General features: G+C 45.7%; 1 protein-coding gene across 1 annotated transcript in view; it reads right to left on the bottom strand.

The window, feature by feature from the left end:
* The window catches only part of DAW1 (dynein assembly factor with WD repeats 1), a 328433-nt gene that overhangs the window by 192707 nt on the left and 119384 nt on the right, over positions 1-16342 (bottom strand). The window contains exons 4-5 of the mRNA XM_069617981.1: positions 5485-5543; positions 1151-1273 (exon numbers count right to left, since the gene is read on the bottom strand). Of these exons, the coding sequence (XP_069474082.1) occupies positions 1151-1273; positions 5485-5543 (182 nt within the window). The remainder of the gene's footprint in view (positions 1-1150; positions 1274-5484; positions 5544-16342) is intronic.

Here is a 16342-nt window from a genome sequence, read left to right as displayed (position 1 = left end):
ACAATTGCATATCAGGAAAACAAGCAGCTGTGTATTTATTCATTCAGAAACAGCATTGTAAAATTCACCTCGGTTTCCTCTCTTGGCCAGTCTTGTGCAACCTTTCCCTCGTTCCCATCTTTCCTCTGCTGCCCCTCTGGACTCTTACCCAATTTTCAGTCGGCTTTTATATTATTAATTAGCTGGTCATCAGCCCAAATGGCCTATGGACACTTGTCCGTCTTTGTAAAGGGAATGGGGCTTTCCAGCAGCTAGCCAGACACTATACAAACACAAATGAACATGTGGCTATTTATTACTGCCTGAGAAATGAGTTTCGGTTAGAGCAACAGGTAAGATGTGTTGTATCTGTTGGCTTTAAGCCAATTGCTTCAAACACTTCTAGTACTTGAATGCTGTATGCGTCATCATCCTTTTCGACAGTGCACAGTTAAAGCATGAACATGGTTCATCTTGCTTGTATCGATCCCAGACCATGCACCAGCCATTTTGGCCCCACTCAGTGCCTAATTGATGTAGAAGGTGCACGCGCTGTACATTCCAAGGGTTGCTTCTACTAGGAAAGTTTACACATCTAGCATAGTCTACATTTCCTTGGCAAGAGAATCGCCTTCTTTTCAACTTCACAACTTCTAAACAATATTGTTTGGAAAATTAACACTTCCTGTGGGAATCGCATCAAACTACAATGTAGGAGATGCAACCCAAAAGCTACAACAAAAAGTAAACCATAAAAAGTTCATTGGCAACCTTTATGCCTTTAAATGCTAATCAGGATTCCAAATCCTTATATATGTGAATCTCAAAACACTCTGGAAGCTCTCTGCTTTTTTTTCTTGTTGGTCTTTCCATGGTACGGGGTTATAACATCTACAACACGAATGTCATAAAAATAAATAAACCTAGTGTGGGGTGCCATTCTCAAAGCCAAAACCAGAGGGTAACCCTAACGTCCAATCACACACTCTTGCAACATTCAAACATTTGGAGGACAGTCCATCTCAAATACAGCAAAGAAATAGCATGCATTCGCACATGAATTTGCCCAAACCCAGTGCCCTTTAGGAAGGTTCACGGATGACAAATCGCATTTAAAATGGAAGAAAAGCAAAATAGCTAGATTTTCTTCTGGTAGAGCAAAAGGTCTTACCCGTATGGATTGTTGAAAGCAATTGCATAGACCACGTTTCTGTGCCCCTCCAATGTATGAAGCTCTTCTCCCGAAGCAGTGTCCCACACTTTGCAGGTTCTGTCATAACTTCCAGTAATAAAGCTGCAATGATTAATACCATTCATGACTATCCACATAAAGTCATACCTCCAAGTCAAACCTCTCCCGTTAGCACCCTCCTCCCTTGTTTCTCTGCTTCCCTTCTCCACGTTCTTTCCCCCTATATTATATGATATGACATTGATAACGCGCTTCTACCCAAGTGTTTCTAGGTGTGACAAGACAAGGAGGGGGGGAAACAAAGGAAGGACAAAACAAAGATCTTACTAGGACTTGTGTCAATCAGATCGCGAAAGTGCAGGGATGAGGGAGGGGAGAAGTGCCAGCGGGATGGGAAGGGAGAAGTGCAGGTACCTCAATAAGTGCAGCCAGTGGGTGGCTCTTAAGTGCAGAGAGAAGTGACTTTAGGGTTGCAGGTACAGACCCTTAAGTGCTGGGGGACCCAGGAGGCAGTGTGAGAGCAACTGGACATGCAGGAGCCTGAGCCAGAGTTCAGAGGGTAGCCAGGTGACGAGTGTGCAGAGCAGTCTAAGACATCAGCAGAGGAAGCAAGAAAGCGGAAGCGAAAAGGAAGGTCTTGAGTTGCCTCCCAAATGATAGATGGTTCTGCTCAAGTTTGAGAGAGGCAGGGAGGCTGTTCCAGAGGGAGGCACCAGCCGAGTAGAGAGATCTGTCCCCCACTCTGCTTGGAGAAGCGTCTGACCATCAGAGAGTTGGAAGTGGATAAGCGGAGAGCTCCTGAAGGAAGATGTTTAGGAAGAGAAAGTTAGAGGTAGTGTCCCAGGCCCCAGAAAGCCTTGTGGACAATGCAAAGGGTCTTGAACTTGATGATTACAGCCACAGGGAGCCAGTGAAGAGATTTCAGAGCTGGAGGGATGCGATCCCTGGGCTTGAGGCCAAGGACACGTCTTGCAGTCCTGTTCTGGATAAATTGTAAAGGTTGAAGAGTAGAGACAGGCTTATTTAGAAAGAGGCTGTTGCAGTAGTCCAGCCTAGAGAGGATCAGGCCTCTAGACACAGTGAGCTTGTGGGGGAAAGTGAGAAAAGGAAGAATACCTCTGAGTTGTTGCAGTTGATAGTTTGACTTCTTAAAGTTGTCAGAGATGTGAGGAGAGAAGGAGAGGGTGGAGTCGAAGATGAAACCAAGGTTCTTAGCCTCACAGGTAGAGAGCCCAGAGTGGGCGGCCAGAGAGAGGAAAGGAGGGATCAGGTGTCCCGAGGAGGAGGATGTCAGTCTTACTGGCATTAAGACAGATCACTGGCGGCACACCATTCCTGAATTGCAGCCAGACAGTCTGGTACGCGAGAAGGAGCAGAGGTGGCTGAGAGGAGCCTGAAAGAGAGCTGGTGTCATCTGCATAACACTGAATATTGGAGCAGAAAGTAGCGATGCAGTGGGCAAGAGGTGCCAGGTATGGATTGAAAAACCAGGGAGAAAGGTTGGACCCCTGGGGAACACCACAAGTAGAGAGGGATAGAAGAGAGGAAAGCCTCCAGTTGGACCGGAGAAGATCGGTAGGTGAGAAAGGAGGTCAAACAGGCCAGTGCCTGATCAGGGATACCCAGGTTGTCACAGAGGCGATTGAGCAGGGTGGCATTGTTGACTGTATCAAAAGCACAGTATAGATCGAGGAGAATGAGGACAGAAGAAATGTTAGAGTCGAGACTAGAGAGCAGGTCTACACGGGTGTTCAAGAGAGCAGTTTCTGTGCTTCTGGCAGCTCTGAAGCCAGACTGGTGGTCGTGCAAACAACCAACAGATTCAGTATGCAGATTAAACTGGAAGATGGCCAGATTTTCCAGGAGTTTGCCCAGAAAAGGAGTGATAGAGATCGGGCGATAGTTGAACAGAGAGGAGGGATCGGCAGAGGGCTTCTTAAGAAGGGGGTGCACAAGGAAGTGCTTAAAGGGGTAGAGGAAGGTTCCAGTGGTAAATGAGTGATTGCAGAAATTGGCCAAGGGTGTCGATGTGGTCCTTGATGGTTCTAGATTAGCAGGGAAGAACCTACTTTGACAATACTTTCATAGATCTGACTTGTCTAGAAACATCGTCTTGGGTGAACCCGGAAAAGGAGGAGAAAGGTGGAGTAGAAATGGCCACAGACATGCCAGGAGTGGTAGAGGAGGAGGTGGTATAGGAAGAGAAGGTAGACAGGATGTCCTGAGTTTAAGTAGAAAAATGAAAAGCCAAGGCCTTGCAGAGGGCCTCGGAGGGAACAGGAGAGGTAGAGACTACAGCAGGATTGACCGGCTCCTTGCAGATTTTGAAAAGTTCAGCGAGTTGTTAGATGCTGCAGAGACGCAGGCTTGGATGTACGCTCTCTTCTTTGAGAGGACAGAGTCTGTACTGCCTTTGGAGCAGGTGGCAGGCCAGCATGTCAAGGGTGCGCTTGATGCTCTTCACTCTCAGCCGCCCTACACTGGTAGCGAGGTTGGAATCATACCAAGAGTTGCACTTGGATTTGGGCTTCAAACGGATACTCGTGGAGTTGGCTTGACCGGAGGGGTAGAGAGGTGGGAGGAGAGGAAAGGATAAAGTGGTCACTCTAAGAGAGGAGTAGTGAGAGGGTTAGAGAAGAGGAGGGGATCAGAAGATCCAGGGTGTGCCCTGCAGAGAGTCACGTCGGTCCGGGGGGGGTGGGGGAGATTAGAACATCCAGGGTGTGCCAGGGAGAGGGAGAGGGAGAGGGAGAAAGCGGGAGAGAGAGTCCTGAAGAAGGGCTAGTAGCATCCAGGTGGATGTCCAGGTCTCCGGGGAGGAGAAGTTGAGAAGAAGAGGCAAGGAGGGAGAGGTCAGCCCACTCAAGAGAGGAAGAGGGTGACCTGGCCAGGCGGCCTGTAGATGGTGGCCACAGTGAGAGAGAGGGCATAAGAGTTAGAGGCATTCAAAGTAGGAGTAGTCCTGCATTGGAATTACAGAAGCGGGCCCCACTCTGGGAAAATCAAGGCTACACCCCCACCGGGACGCTTGGTTCTGGGTTTAGAGAGAATCTTGTCGCCATCAGGAAGTAAAGTGTCAAAACCCACTATGACTTGTAAAGCGCTCTGTTGCTTCGCGAAGCTAGGTCCGTGCTCAATAAATACCTTGATAAAAATAATATTACTATCATTGCAAAGAAATACATAGATGTGCTTCATCTAATGCTTTCATACCACAAATTATTTTTCATCATTCCTAGTAACTGCAGAATTACCCCAGTCTAATGAAAGTTAACCAGTCTGCCCCGCCTGAGGAAACTGTACAGTCTAGACTGCTAAATTGCACTTCTTCAGCACAGACAAACTAAAACATGATGAATACTGCGCGATTCGTATTCCTTGAGATTTAGAGTTCTCTCAAGCAGGCCTATCGCACTTGTTTGGTCACTCTGATGTAGTCAGAGATGCAAATTATTTATAACAGTCCAATGATCCAAGAAGGGAGTGCTTAGGCAGCACAATATGTGTTAATGCCCCATGATGGAGGCTGCATGATGAAGTAAGGGTGACCTTGGTGGACAGGGGAAACCACCCACTTCGTGATCCTGACCACAGAGGTGGTACACACAGGATTCCACCAAGTCCACCACCAGCCTCATATCTAGAGCTAGCAACCTCAAACCCTGGTCGACCAGGACTAGCCAGCCTGCAAATGTGATTGATAAGGAGATTGACAAGTCCGGTCTCTGGGAACCAAAGAATGGAGTGATGGGACAAGAGGTAGCCCCAGAAGCATTTGCTCATGCTCATGTGTACCCCGGGAAAGGTAGAGTAAAGTTCAGTCCCCTGCACAGAAGGGAGGGATCCGAACACTGATGGGCCTGGGCTACACACCCACCCTCATAACTCAGAAATTCCTTGCCCTAAACACATGAAAGAACTTACTGTTACAATGGCAGAGAAGCACATGTTTGCAGAAGAGGTGATGCAATGCATTGACTGCAGGGGGCGAGGCATCGACTATAGCAGGTGTCAGCGGATCCTGGCACAATGCTGCGAGTGGTTTTAAAGAGGACATCTGGCAGCTATTCATCATGCAAGCTCATACGGAATGTCCAGGGAAAGAAATGTTGGGGAACAAGCTCTTTGACATCACCACACTGTACAATCAATCACAGCAAGTGGTCCGTGGTCTCAATCATGCAAATTAATGAAAAGAGCGAAACACTAAAGAAAGTACCGAAAAAAGTAAAAAGTTTTCTTAAGATAAGATAAAATAATTTACAGAACAGAAACAGTAATGCATTAAATATTGCACTGAAAAATGCACATACCTGGAGCCAGACTTATTGAATGCAACATTGGTTAGGGGTAATATGTGTGCCCTCAGAACCTGTAAAAAGAAGGGGAAAAAAAATTACCCAAAACGTGGCCATACCGGAGGGAGCTTATCAAACTATCTTCATGCTTTACACTTACAAGGTCACAGAGGTCTGCAACCTTAGGCCCCCCAGATTTGTAGTCCAAAATATCTTGACGTTGGAGTGGCAAAAGAGGGACATTTTACGAAATGGTCATACTCTCCCTCATGTGTCAGTTAATACCTTTTCCCGGGGTCGGATCGGAGCTACTGGTCACTGTGGCTCCTGGTAAATCAAGCAAGATTGTCTTCTGCGGGAAGATACAGCAGATGGTAAGGGCAACTCGAAGTCAGTAGGCCAGAGCTCAGAGAGGACCTTCAACAGAGGAAGCAGGATGACGCCATCCTGGTTCTATCCGCCACTGAAGGCATTATTGCGATTAGCACCTGCGGCAAGGCGGGCGTCAGCGTGCTCATAAAAAGCACAACTAAGTCTGGAAAAATTAACAAAGAGCTCAAAATAAGTTTACCTTAGCAGACGATGGAAAGGAGAGATATGGACCAGGGTGCGCAGCAAAAGGCATGGGGTGCCACAAATGTGCTGCCCACATGAGATGCAGACAGCAGTGAAATTGGAGGACACTAAGGCACAGCTTGGGAGAAGGGAAGGGAGAGCACCCCGTTGCTGTGTGTCAGTAAGGGCACTCGCTATGCACCGGCCAGGACGACGCCGGATCACTGCAACTTCGCAAGGGCCTGAGAACAATACTGTGGTGTGTGACACACCCAAGTGTATTGCCCATTTAGGATGGGCAGTGATATGTGTAGCCCTCCTATGTGTATTGCCCTTTTAAGATGGGTCATGACACCTCAGATGATAAAAGGAGTCCCAGCAGGCACGTGCATCAGAACGGCGGACAGAACCTCGATGGCGTCATCCTGCTTCCTCTGTTGAAGAGTTCAAAAATGAGCTACTGCTCAAAGGAGCCTTTCCAATTCCGGAAAGGCAGAATTCTCAATTTGGTTCAACTATTAAAAGCTAGTAGTGATGCATAAATGGCCGATACTTCTAAACTCTACCAGACATGTCTTTTTAATGTTGCAGAAAAAGCATGCACTGAAAATATCTGGAAAACGACTCAAGCCTCACTTACTCGGAGAAATCATCCCCATGCGAAAGTAGGAGAATACAAATGAACATTTATATTTGCTATCCACGTGATTTTTTGCCCGAGATCTGTACTACACGTTTTGTTCAATGATGCATGCATTTTTTAACTCGGTATTCTTACAACCGGCTCAACTTACTCAATACATTTTAATTAGTACAACACTGCCATCTCTTGATCAGATCAGCACACTGCAGATAGAGAATATCGGCTTACTACATTAGTTGTTCAAATACTAAGTCTAAAGTTATTTGTTAGTGCACCTACACATTATACCGTCTGCATTTAATATCTCATTAATTAATTAATTAATGAACTTTAATTTGGTGAAAGCCATAAAAGCACTATGTACATTACATAAAAATAACAATTAAATACACCAAGCTGCATAAAATGGTGAAAAAGTGAGATTTTACAATGACAGTGCACATTTCATAAATAATTCTCATTCAGACCCAAAAGGCAACCCGAGTCGGTATCGATTAGAGAAATAAAATTGCAGAATACGTAAAGTACAATTTTTACATATTTGAAGTGCATTTGTGCTGCTTCTTACTTGTTTTTTGCTGCATTGGAGTATAATCGAGAAGTAAAAACACAACATTTAAATATATTTTGTCGGCAAGTCCCTAGAAAAAAGGGATATAGTCGTCCCGAAGCTTTTTCTGCGGAGGTTGAGGAAGTTTAGCCCCCCGCCCCCTTCTTCTCCATGGCTTAGACAGATAATTGGCCACAGAGTGGACTGCCACACTATCTTTGGAGGTGCGGCATAAAAACAGTGCTTGTACAGTTGTTCCAACACCTGGTGCTTGAAACAAGAGTTTTAAGTATCGTTTTCGAAGGTCTAAATAATAGGGGCAGGTCAAATAGAAATGAACCCCATTTTCAGCCAGGGTCCAGCAAGCCGAGCAAATATCCCCCGCATTGCTGTTCCATTTATGGCACAGATATGCAACCGGAAGGATGCCCAAGCGAAGCTTGATGTAGAGGGCATAATTGGCTTGTGGCGTATGTTCTCCATATCATCAATCATAACTGTCCACCTCAGATTTTCTTTTTCGCCCTGGACCCCCTAAACACCATAGCCTTTGTTTTGGATACATTGATGGACAAGCCATTGACCAAAGAAAAGTTTTCAAAAACGTTAAACCTTTGCTTAAGTCCCACTGGGGTAAGTGACAAAAGCGCAGCGTCATCTGCAAATATCATTATTGGAAATTTGTTACTGGCCAAGGTGGGAGCATTGGAAAGGGTGGCTAGCAAATCATTAATGACACCGTTAATGAAAAGGAAGAATAGCTTTGGGGCCAGCATGCAACCCTGACGTACATGCATCTGTAAGTCAATCATTTCAGTTGTACTCCCATCAACATTCCCCCTGACAAGAGCCTCGTAAGTATAGAACATTTGAATTGCCCTCAAAAGGTTCTGGTAGGATACTGCCTAAACTTGTGACAGTACTCCATCGCCTTAACCCGTCAAATGCTGTGCGCAGATCTATGAAAACGGAATAGACATACATCTTTTGCAGGGTTACATATTTGTCTAACAGAAGTCCCAGGCGCAGGCATTGATCTACCGTCCTGCTACAGCTTTGAAATCCTGCTTGGAGATGATGGATGTTGTTCTGCTCCTCAATCCAAAGCTCTAAATGTCCAAAAATGTTCTCACAAAAATCTTTCTGCCTGCACCGAAATTGGAGGATAGTTGCTGGGGTCATCCCTTGCTAAATTCTTAAACCGGGACAATCCCCAACCTTGTCCATGATCAGGGAACTTGATTAGATCTTAGTACAGCATTAAAGAGTTTTGTGAGAGAGCATCCAAATAGCTGGTTCCAATTGGCAGAAATCAATTAAGACCATGTCCGGGCCAGGATCTTTTTCTGTTTTTTGGCATGTTTAACTTCCACCTCTGTGAAGAGTAAAAAGGACTGGTCATGGGGGCCCTGCACCATCCCAACACCGACTTGCTCATCAAAGACCTGTGTTACACAGTATGGAATCCTGAAGTGCTGAAACCAGACTAACTCCAGAATGAATCCCTCATATACTGTCTACGCCGTTGGCCTTCCCCATCAGCACCCAAAATGTACGGTAATCTTTCGCTTTTATGGCCTTCATTTGTGAATCCCAGGTCTCTTTCACGAATGCCGCTTTTTAGCTTCTTATAGGCCTCCTAGTCTCCTGTAGGACAACGCCTCGATCAGTGGGGGCCATCTTTACACTGTCTACCACATTCTTCTTAGCCCTACGACACTCCACCATACCAGGTCAATCATCTGTAGGATTTCTTCCTGTCGAGCTATCGGAAGTAAAATACCAATTCAGAACTCTCACCAAACTCGTATAGGCCTCAAGTATGATCTGTACATCGGTCTGCTTCAATAGATGAGAAGGCTCCCAACACTGACAAGATGTGTTCATAAATCATGGGTAGCAGAGTGTCAGCGTTGACCTTTATTCCTTTTATAGTTCACCTAGAATGGCCTTCAACAGCGAGTATAACATTCAGCACACTAAAAGTCTCTTGCTTAACCTCCAAATGGGCACATCCCACGCTGCATGTGTATAAAGTGGCTCATGATAACTTCCTACTCTGGGAACCACTGAAAAGTCCTCCACTAACTTCCATGCTTCTAAATTAACCAAGATATAAATCGATCAAGCTAGTTCGAGTTCCATTCACAAAGGTGTAGAGGAGCAGCTGAATGCCTCTGCAGAAGTACCGCCCCTATCCTGCCTATATGTTGGACACCGGAAATTGCGACATGCACATTGCCAGTAATGGTGCCGATTACACGAAGAGCCTTTGAGACAAGGTATCCACTGAGAAAACCCTATATGATGTATCCCCGAAGAGATGACGGTCTCCTGAGGGAGATCCCCAAAGAAGTGTGAAGATGTGAAAACGAGAGGCTGGTGACGTCACAAGAAATGAGCGTGACGCACTGAGAAAGATGACCAAAGAAGAAAATGCATAGGCCTTAGAGAATCTGATGGCGAATTAAAGAATCGAGAAGACTTTCATGTGCAGAATGAAGATTTTACATGTGAAGAAGCACTGCAGAAAATGCAAGCCGTTTTATAACTGTACAGATGCTGTAACGCAAGTAGACTAAGTAATCGTAAAGGCGGACTATACGTAGTGAATAGACTGCAGGCCGTGCCGCCATATATATATAATTATTATTATTTTTTATTTATTTTATTTTATTTTTTATTTTATTTTTTGCACGGCCACTGTAGTGGCCGTGTAGTTATGGTTAAGTTGCTAAACCCATAGAAAGAGCACTTTTTGGGCTGCTTATAAGTTTTCTCCCCCTGGACGAATCCACACCAAACTTTGCAAAAAAAAAGTATATGGCCCACTCTGAATTTTTTTGCAAAGTTTGGTGAAGTTTGTTCCGGGGGAAGGGGGCCCAAAAAAACTTTGCTCAGGCCTACAGCCCAAACCGCTGGACGGATTTTCACCAAATTTGTGGCAGTAGCAGCGGCTTGGTCCCGAAAGCATGCTTTTGTAAATTTGGTGAAAATCCATCCAGTAGTTTATTTTAAAACGACCAAAAAGTAGGTCACAAAAAATGTGTGATATCTATGTCCGGTCGCCGGACACACTTCCCTGTTCGCTCCGCGGACAGGACACCAATTGGTTAATCGGCTTGAGTTATGTCCGCAGACATGCGACGTGTTCGCTGATTGGTTGGTGAAGAGGGTGAAGTGCGTCAGATTTTTGGAAACGCCCGCCATCTTGGATTCACGGACAGCAGCCTTTGTCCATGGACATCGCGGTAAAAACATATTAAAAAAACACAACATTGCACTTGTTAAACTTATCAAATAATCTCTTGGGAGGTGAGGGGTGATGCGGATGGGATGGGATATGGCTGCAAGAAGCAAAAAATAAAAAAACGGTCTTTTGCCGCAAAAGTCTGCAAACAGTTTGGATGTTCGAGGGTCGTCCTGAAAAGTTTGCAGACACCTCAGCATTACAGGGTTGGTGAAATGCAGTTCTTGGATGGCTTATAACTTTGGCACCACTTAATGGAACTGCATGAAATTCTGCATCTATATTTCTGACCTGATTCTGAGTGAGTATGCAACGTTTGGTGGGATTCTGTCATGAGGGGGCAAAATTAGAGGGGGGGTCCCAAAATAATGAAAAGGCTTATAAATGTGCTGAAATTTGACAAATCTACACAAAGGTTTGCAAAAAGATTATAGATATAGATGTTTTCGTAAAGTCTGAATGGATTTTGTCAAGTGGGGGCTAGGTTATATGATGATTGTATGTGCATACATTTGACACACTTGAAAAAATAAAACATGGGTGGATTTCCAGCAAACTTGCATAAGGAGCATTGGCAAGGACCTACAAGCATGGTTTTGCAAATGTGCCAGTGTTTTATTATTTGACAAGTGTCATAATGTAGCTACAAAAAATTGTGGTATACCTTTAGTGACTGAGGGGTAGCCTGTGGCCAAGTGCAGTGGCCAGATTGTCCGGGTCATGGATTAAGGTCATGATATACACAATCTGGCTACTGGCCATGACCACAAGGGACAAAACATAGGATTAAAGTGGCCATGTCCACCTGGGACTGGCTTTGTGGTAAAGTTATTTGAAATTAGGATAGATCTGAAAGGGAAGAAAAAATATGCTTGTGGTAATATGGTCATAGGGTTCTCTTTTTGCCTTCTGCAGGCTGCCATGGAAAGCGAAGAGGGGCCATGTATAGAACCCTCACCTTCCCTTTCCACAGGCATCCCGGTGTAGGAAGAAAAATCCTCATTTTTTAGCACCCCGGGTTCTCGCTTTGGGAACCTAGGGTGCGAATGGTCTTGATCCCCCATTTCAGGGGCTGGAATGGGGGGATAATGGTCCAGAGACCTTGTTATCCACCCTCGCTTTGCTTGGGCTGATAACTTGGGCTGCTGGGCCAGTATCCAGTCCCTGGAACGGAGGATGAACACCACAATATTCCCATTAGCAGAACACAAAATGCAAATGGAAATGTTGGAAAATCTTATTGAGTCTATGTACTTTACTGAGAAACAAAGTAGATGGAGTTTATACAGTTTTTTTTTCGTTCTATTTTTTTAACTGTGAAAGGTGGTTCCTAAAGGAATATGTCTTTTGTTGTTTTTGGATGTATTTTTTTTGGCAGGAGAGCTGAGAATGAAAGGTGGGGAGGGAAATAAGGGAAGAGGAACCAAACACTAATATGGAGGGGTAGGTGGACAAGGGAAAATGTTGCGTGTGTATTTCTTTTTTTAAAAACTTTATTTATTAATTATAGTGGTACACGTCGCTGCTTCAACATGACATTTCATAACATTCAACAGTTCCATTACAACATCAAAACACAGTTACAACCTGTATTTTCTACACAGTCTGCCCATTTTCGGGTCTAGTCGGGCTACTTCTGGCCGACCCTGATTCACACAAGTAAACTCTGAACGGGGCCCAGATGTCTTTAGGCTTACATGGTCTCGGTAGCGACAGTACATATTGTTCTTCACATTCATTGACCTGAGCCAATTCCTTAAGAAAGTGATTTACACGTGGTGCGTATGCACTCTTCCACTGCTGCAATATACATTTTTTAGCTACTATGCATGCTACATTAAATAAACGTCTTGTCAGCTCCGAGGTTTTCCCAATATCTCTGAATAAGTATTTTTGGGGCGTCAGGTCTGCCGGGATCTGTGTGATGTCCATAAGGATGGATGCTACTTCACCCCAGAACCTGTATATGGGTGGACAACTCCAATACATATGGAATGAATCGACATGGTCGCTTCCACATTTCAGACAACTGGCTGGGCCATCACGAGTGAACTTAGCTACCTTCTCAGGTGTATAGTATAACTTATTTAATACCTTAAATTGGATCTGGCGTAGGCCTACGTTCATGGACACCCTTTTGGTTAAATCACAGTATTTTTCCCATGCCTTGTCTGAGATGGTGATTCCCAGATCAGCTTCCCATGAGACCTTGATCCTATTGGTCGTAGGCTTACTTGCCTGCCCAACTGCGTATAGCCCCCGAAACACTAACCCTCTCCTGTATAGACAGTGCAGCAAGGCATGGGTGGATGGGTGGTTCATCTGGAAATAGAGGCCATCTGGCCTTAAAAGCCATACGCATTCGGTGATATTGTAGTATCTTCCGTTGATTCTCTCCCCATTCCAACTTTAAATTCCTCTAGTGTTATGAATTTACCATTGGGGTATATATCTTTTAGTTTGAATTCCTCCTCTGGATCCCAGTTTTTTTGGACATCCGGGTCATAAGATGGTGTTATACCGGGGAAGTTCCAGAAGGGAGCTTCCGAGTAATAGGGAGTCTCCAAACCCAACCTGCGGAAGATTCTAGACCATGCATGCACGGTTATGCTAACTGGATGGAATGGACAGTCTTTATATTTCTTATTAAAGATTATGGAACGTAAGTCGGTTGGGCATACAGCGTGTCTTTGAATACCAACATGGGGGGAGGTGTTCTGTTCATCATACCAGTATCTGATAAATTGGGCCTGTGCCACTAGGTAGTATAATTCAAAGTCTGGGGCCGCTATGCCCCCTTTATTGTAGGGTTCCACCATTTTTTCCCCCACTTCATTCTGGCTGCGCCCCCTCCCCACACAAATTCTACTGCCAAGGAACGAAGGGTCGTGAAAAACTGTGCCCCCGGCCACAGTGGGATATTAGTGAATATATATAGTAATTTTGGTAATATTACCATCTTCAATATGGCCACTTGGCCAATAAGTGAAATAGGGAGTTTTGTCCATAAACGAAGCTTGGTGGATATACTACCCAGGAGGTGTTCATGATTGTCAGCGTGGAGGGTGGCGCTGCCACCGGACACTAATTCCCAGATATCTTTTTTTACTTGGGGACCATTGCAGCCCATATGTGTTGGCCGGGCATCTTGTGGCAGGGGTCAGGGGAAATATCTCAGATTTAGATCTGTTGGTTTTATAGCCAGAATATTCGTCAAACTCCTGGATGGTCTCGATCACCGGGCCCAAGTGTATATCCGGCTCGCGGATATATAACAATGTGTCATCTGCGTACAGAGATATGGAGTGGATCAGGCAGGCCATTGTGATACCTCTCTGTCCCTGGTGTTCCCTGATCGCCGCCGCCACTGGTTCAATTGTGAGGGCAAATAGTATTGGGGAGAAAGGGCATCCCTGTCGCATACCCCTACCCAGCCCAAACCAGTCGGACATCATGCGATTGGTCAGCACCCTGGCTCCGGGGTCAGAGTACAACAGACCGACGCATCTCAAAAAATATGGGCCTATACCAAATTTCTTCAACACTTTGAACAAGTACAACCATGATACTGAATCGAATGCTTTTTCAGCGTCGAGTGATACTGCCACCGCCTGAGCTTCTGGTTTTATCTGGGCCATGATGCCAAACAATCTCCTAAGGTTGAGAGCTGTTGACCTAGTGGGGATAAAGCCGCACTGATCTGGATGTACCAACGTGGGCATGTGCGGCAGGAGTCTTGTGGCCAGGATCTTGGCAAATATTTTGGCATCGCAGTTTATTAGAGACAAGGGTCGATAGGACATCTCGTTGGGTGGTCGCCTGGGTTTCAACAAAACTGTTATTATGGCCTCTCTCATTGATGGTGGCAGGGTTACCACCTCCACCGCCTCCTCCCATCCCGACAATAGCACCGGGGACAGTTCCTCATTTAACTCCTTATACAATTCCGCACCCAGTCCGTCTGAGCCCGGTGCTTTGCAGCTAGACAGTGATTTGATCGCCTCGGCGACTTCCTCCGTGGTCAGGGGTTGATCCAGCGCGAGTCTCTATTCCACAGGCAGCGTTGGGAGAGGAATGCTGTCGAGGTACGTTTCCACGTCCACGGGGGACTTCGAATCATGGTTCGAGTACAGGTCTGTATAAAAGCGGGTGAATTCCCCATTTATCCCTTCTTCACTAATGATCACAGAGCAGTCACCCGTTAATATACTGGAGATCGTCGAGTGCCGTCTATCAGCTTTAAGTAGGTTGGCCAAGGTGCGCCCTGCTCTGTTGCCCTCACCGTATCTATGCTCTCTATGAGGGGTTGACAGATAAAGCAGTTCCCTAGCCGCTAGCTTATTAAATTCCAGTAGGTTACTATTTATGTCCGCAAGGGTTTCGTTATCATGTTTAGCAGTGTATCTCGCTTCCAGGTTTCCCACTCGTTTTTCCACCTCATCAAGTTCTCTCCTAACCGTTTTCAGCATGCCTGTGGACTTAGAAAGCAATATCCCTCTCATCCATACCTTGAAAGCCTCCCAAAGAGTATGCTGACTATCTACTGAGCCTTTATTGGTTTCAAAGAAGTGTTCAACCTCTATATGCAATGCCTCCGCTACTGCGGGTCCTTGAGGATGTCCGGTGGCATCCTCCATCTCCTAATTGAGGGCGCTGTATTTCTTAGTGTCATTTCCATTGTAACAGGGGAGTGGTCTGAAAGGGTGCGGGGAAGTATCTCACAATGATCTATCTGGCACATGAGGCTTGTGGAGGTCAACCAGTAATCTATTCTGGACTCCGTGTCATGAACTGTAGAATAAAATGTGTATTGTTTCTTGTATGGGTGTAGCGTTCTCCATGCGTCCACCATTGTCAACTGCGACAGGATTTGTAGCAACATCACTGCCGCCTTGGAGGGGGGGGGGGGTCGAGGTTTTGTATCAGACCGATCCAGTGTGACATCAAGGATTGTGCTGAAATCTTCCCCCCCCCCAAAGGATCTGTTTGGAACCCGTGTACCCCATTTCCTGTACAACATCTACATAGAACTCAGGATCATCAACGTTCGGGCCATAGGTATTCACCAATATCATCTCCCTCCCCACAACGCTACCCCATACTATGACATAGTGCCCATGAATGTCCACTTTGCTCTTACCAAATCGAAAACCCACAGAAGGATGTATAAGAGTGAGAACACCCCTCGCCTTTGTGGAGTAATCTGTATAGAAAATACTTTGTCCCCAGTTTTTCAAAAAGTCCATGTTTACCTTTCGGAGTGCATGAGTCTCTTGCAACATAATCACCTGCGGATGATGTCTAGTAACGTAAGCCCCCACCTTCCTAGACTTAGCCCGGTTGGTCAAACCGCGGACATTCCATGTGAGGAGCTTTAACTTCATTTCACTAGCCCTTGTTCCGGTGTATGCCATGACTGTGCGTTAATACAATTTCCCTTGTACCAGATTGTCCCGGAAGAATGTCATGTGCAGCAACGCCACCAACAATTACAACCTGTAAAACCCTTCCAACTGGGTCTCCGATGCCCTCCCCTCCATCAAGAATCACATATATCTCAACAACCAACATTGTATCATAACAACTTGTCCCCCCACCCACATCATCTCCCCCAACATGACAATGCTGCCCAATAACGCTCGGGCCTTCCCCGATGGGCATTTCCCCCCCAATAACTTTGGAACTTTGCTGAGGGTGCCTGCTGCACCCATCCGGCTACTTTTTCGGGGGCTCACGGCTCAAGACAACATTGAATCTGTGTCTAGGCCGCTCTCTGCCATTTTCCCTGGCTTCCCGTGATGGGGATTGGATAGTGTGGAACCTTCAGTCCGCTGCGTCAAGTCTCTCTACTCCCGGCTGGTTTCCGGCGTTTGGA

Source organism: Ambystoma mexicanum, chromosome 10 (genome assembly GCF_040938575.1).
Source record: "Ambystoma mexicanum isolate Mex_15411 chromosome 10, UKY_AmexF1_1, whole genome shotgun sequence".
Classification (NCBI taxonomy): domain Eukaryota; kingdom Metazoa; phylum Chordata; class Amphibia; order Caudata; family Ambystomatidae; genus Ambystoma; species Ambystoma mexicanum.
The sequence above is the reverse complement of the archived record's forward strand: the minus strand, read 5'-3'. Positions and strand labels throughout refer to the sequence as shown.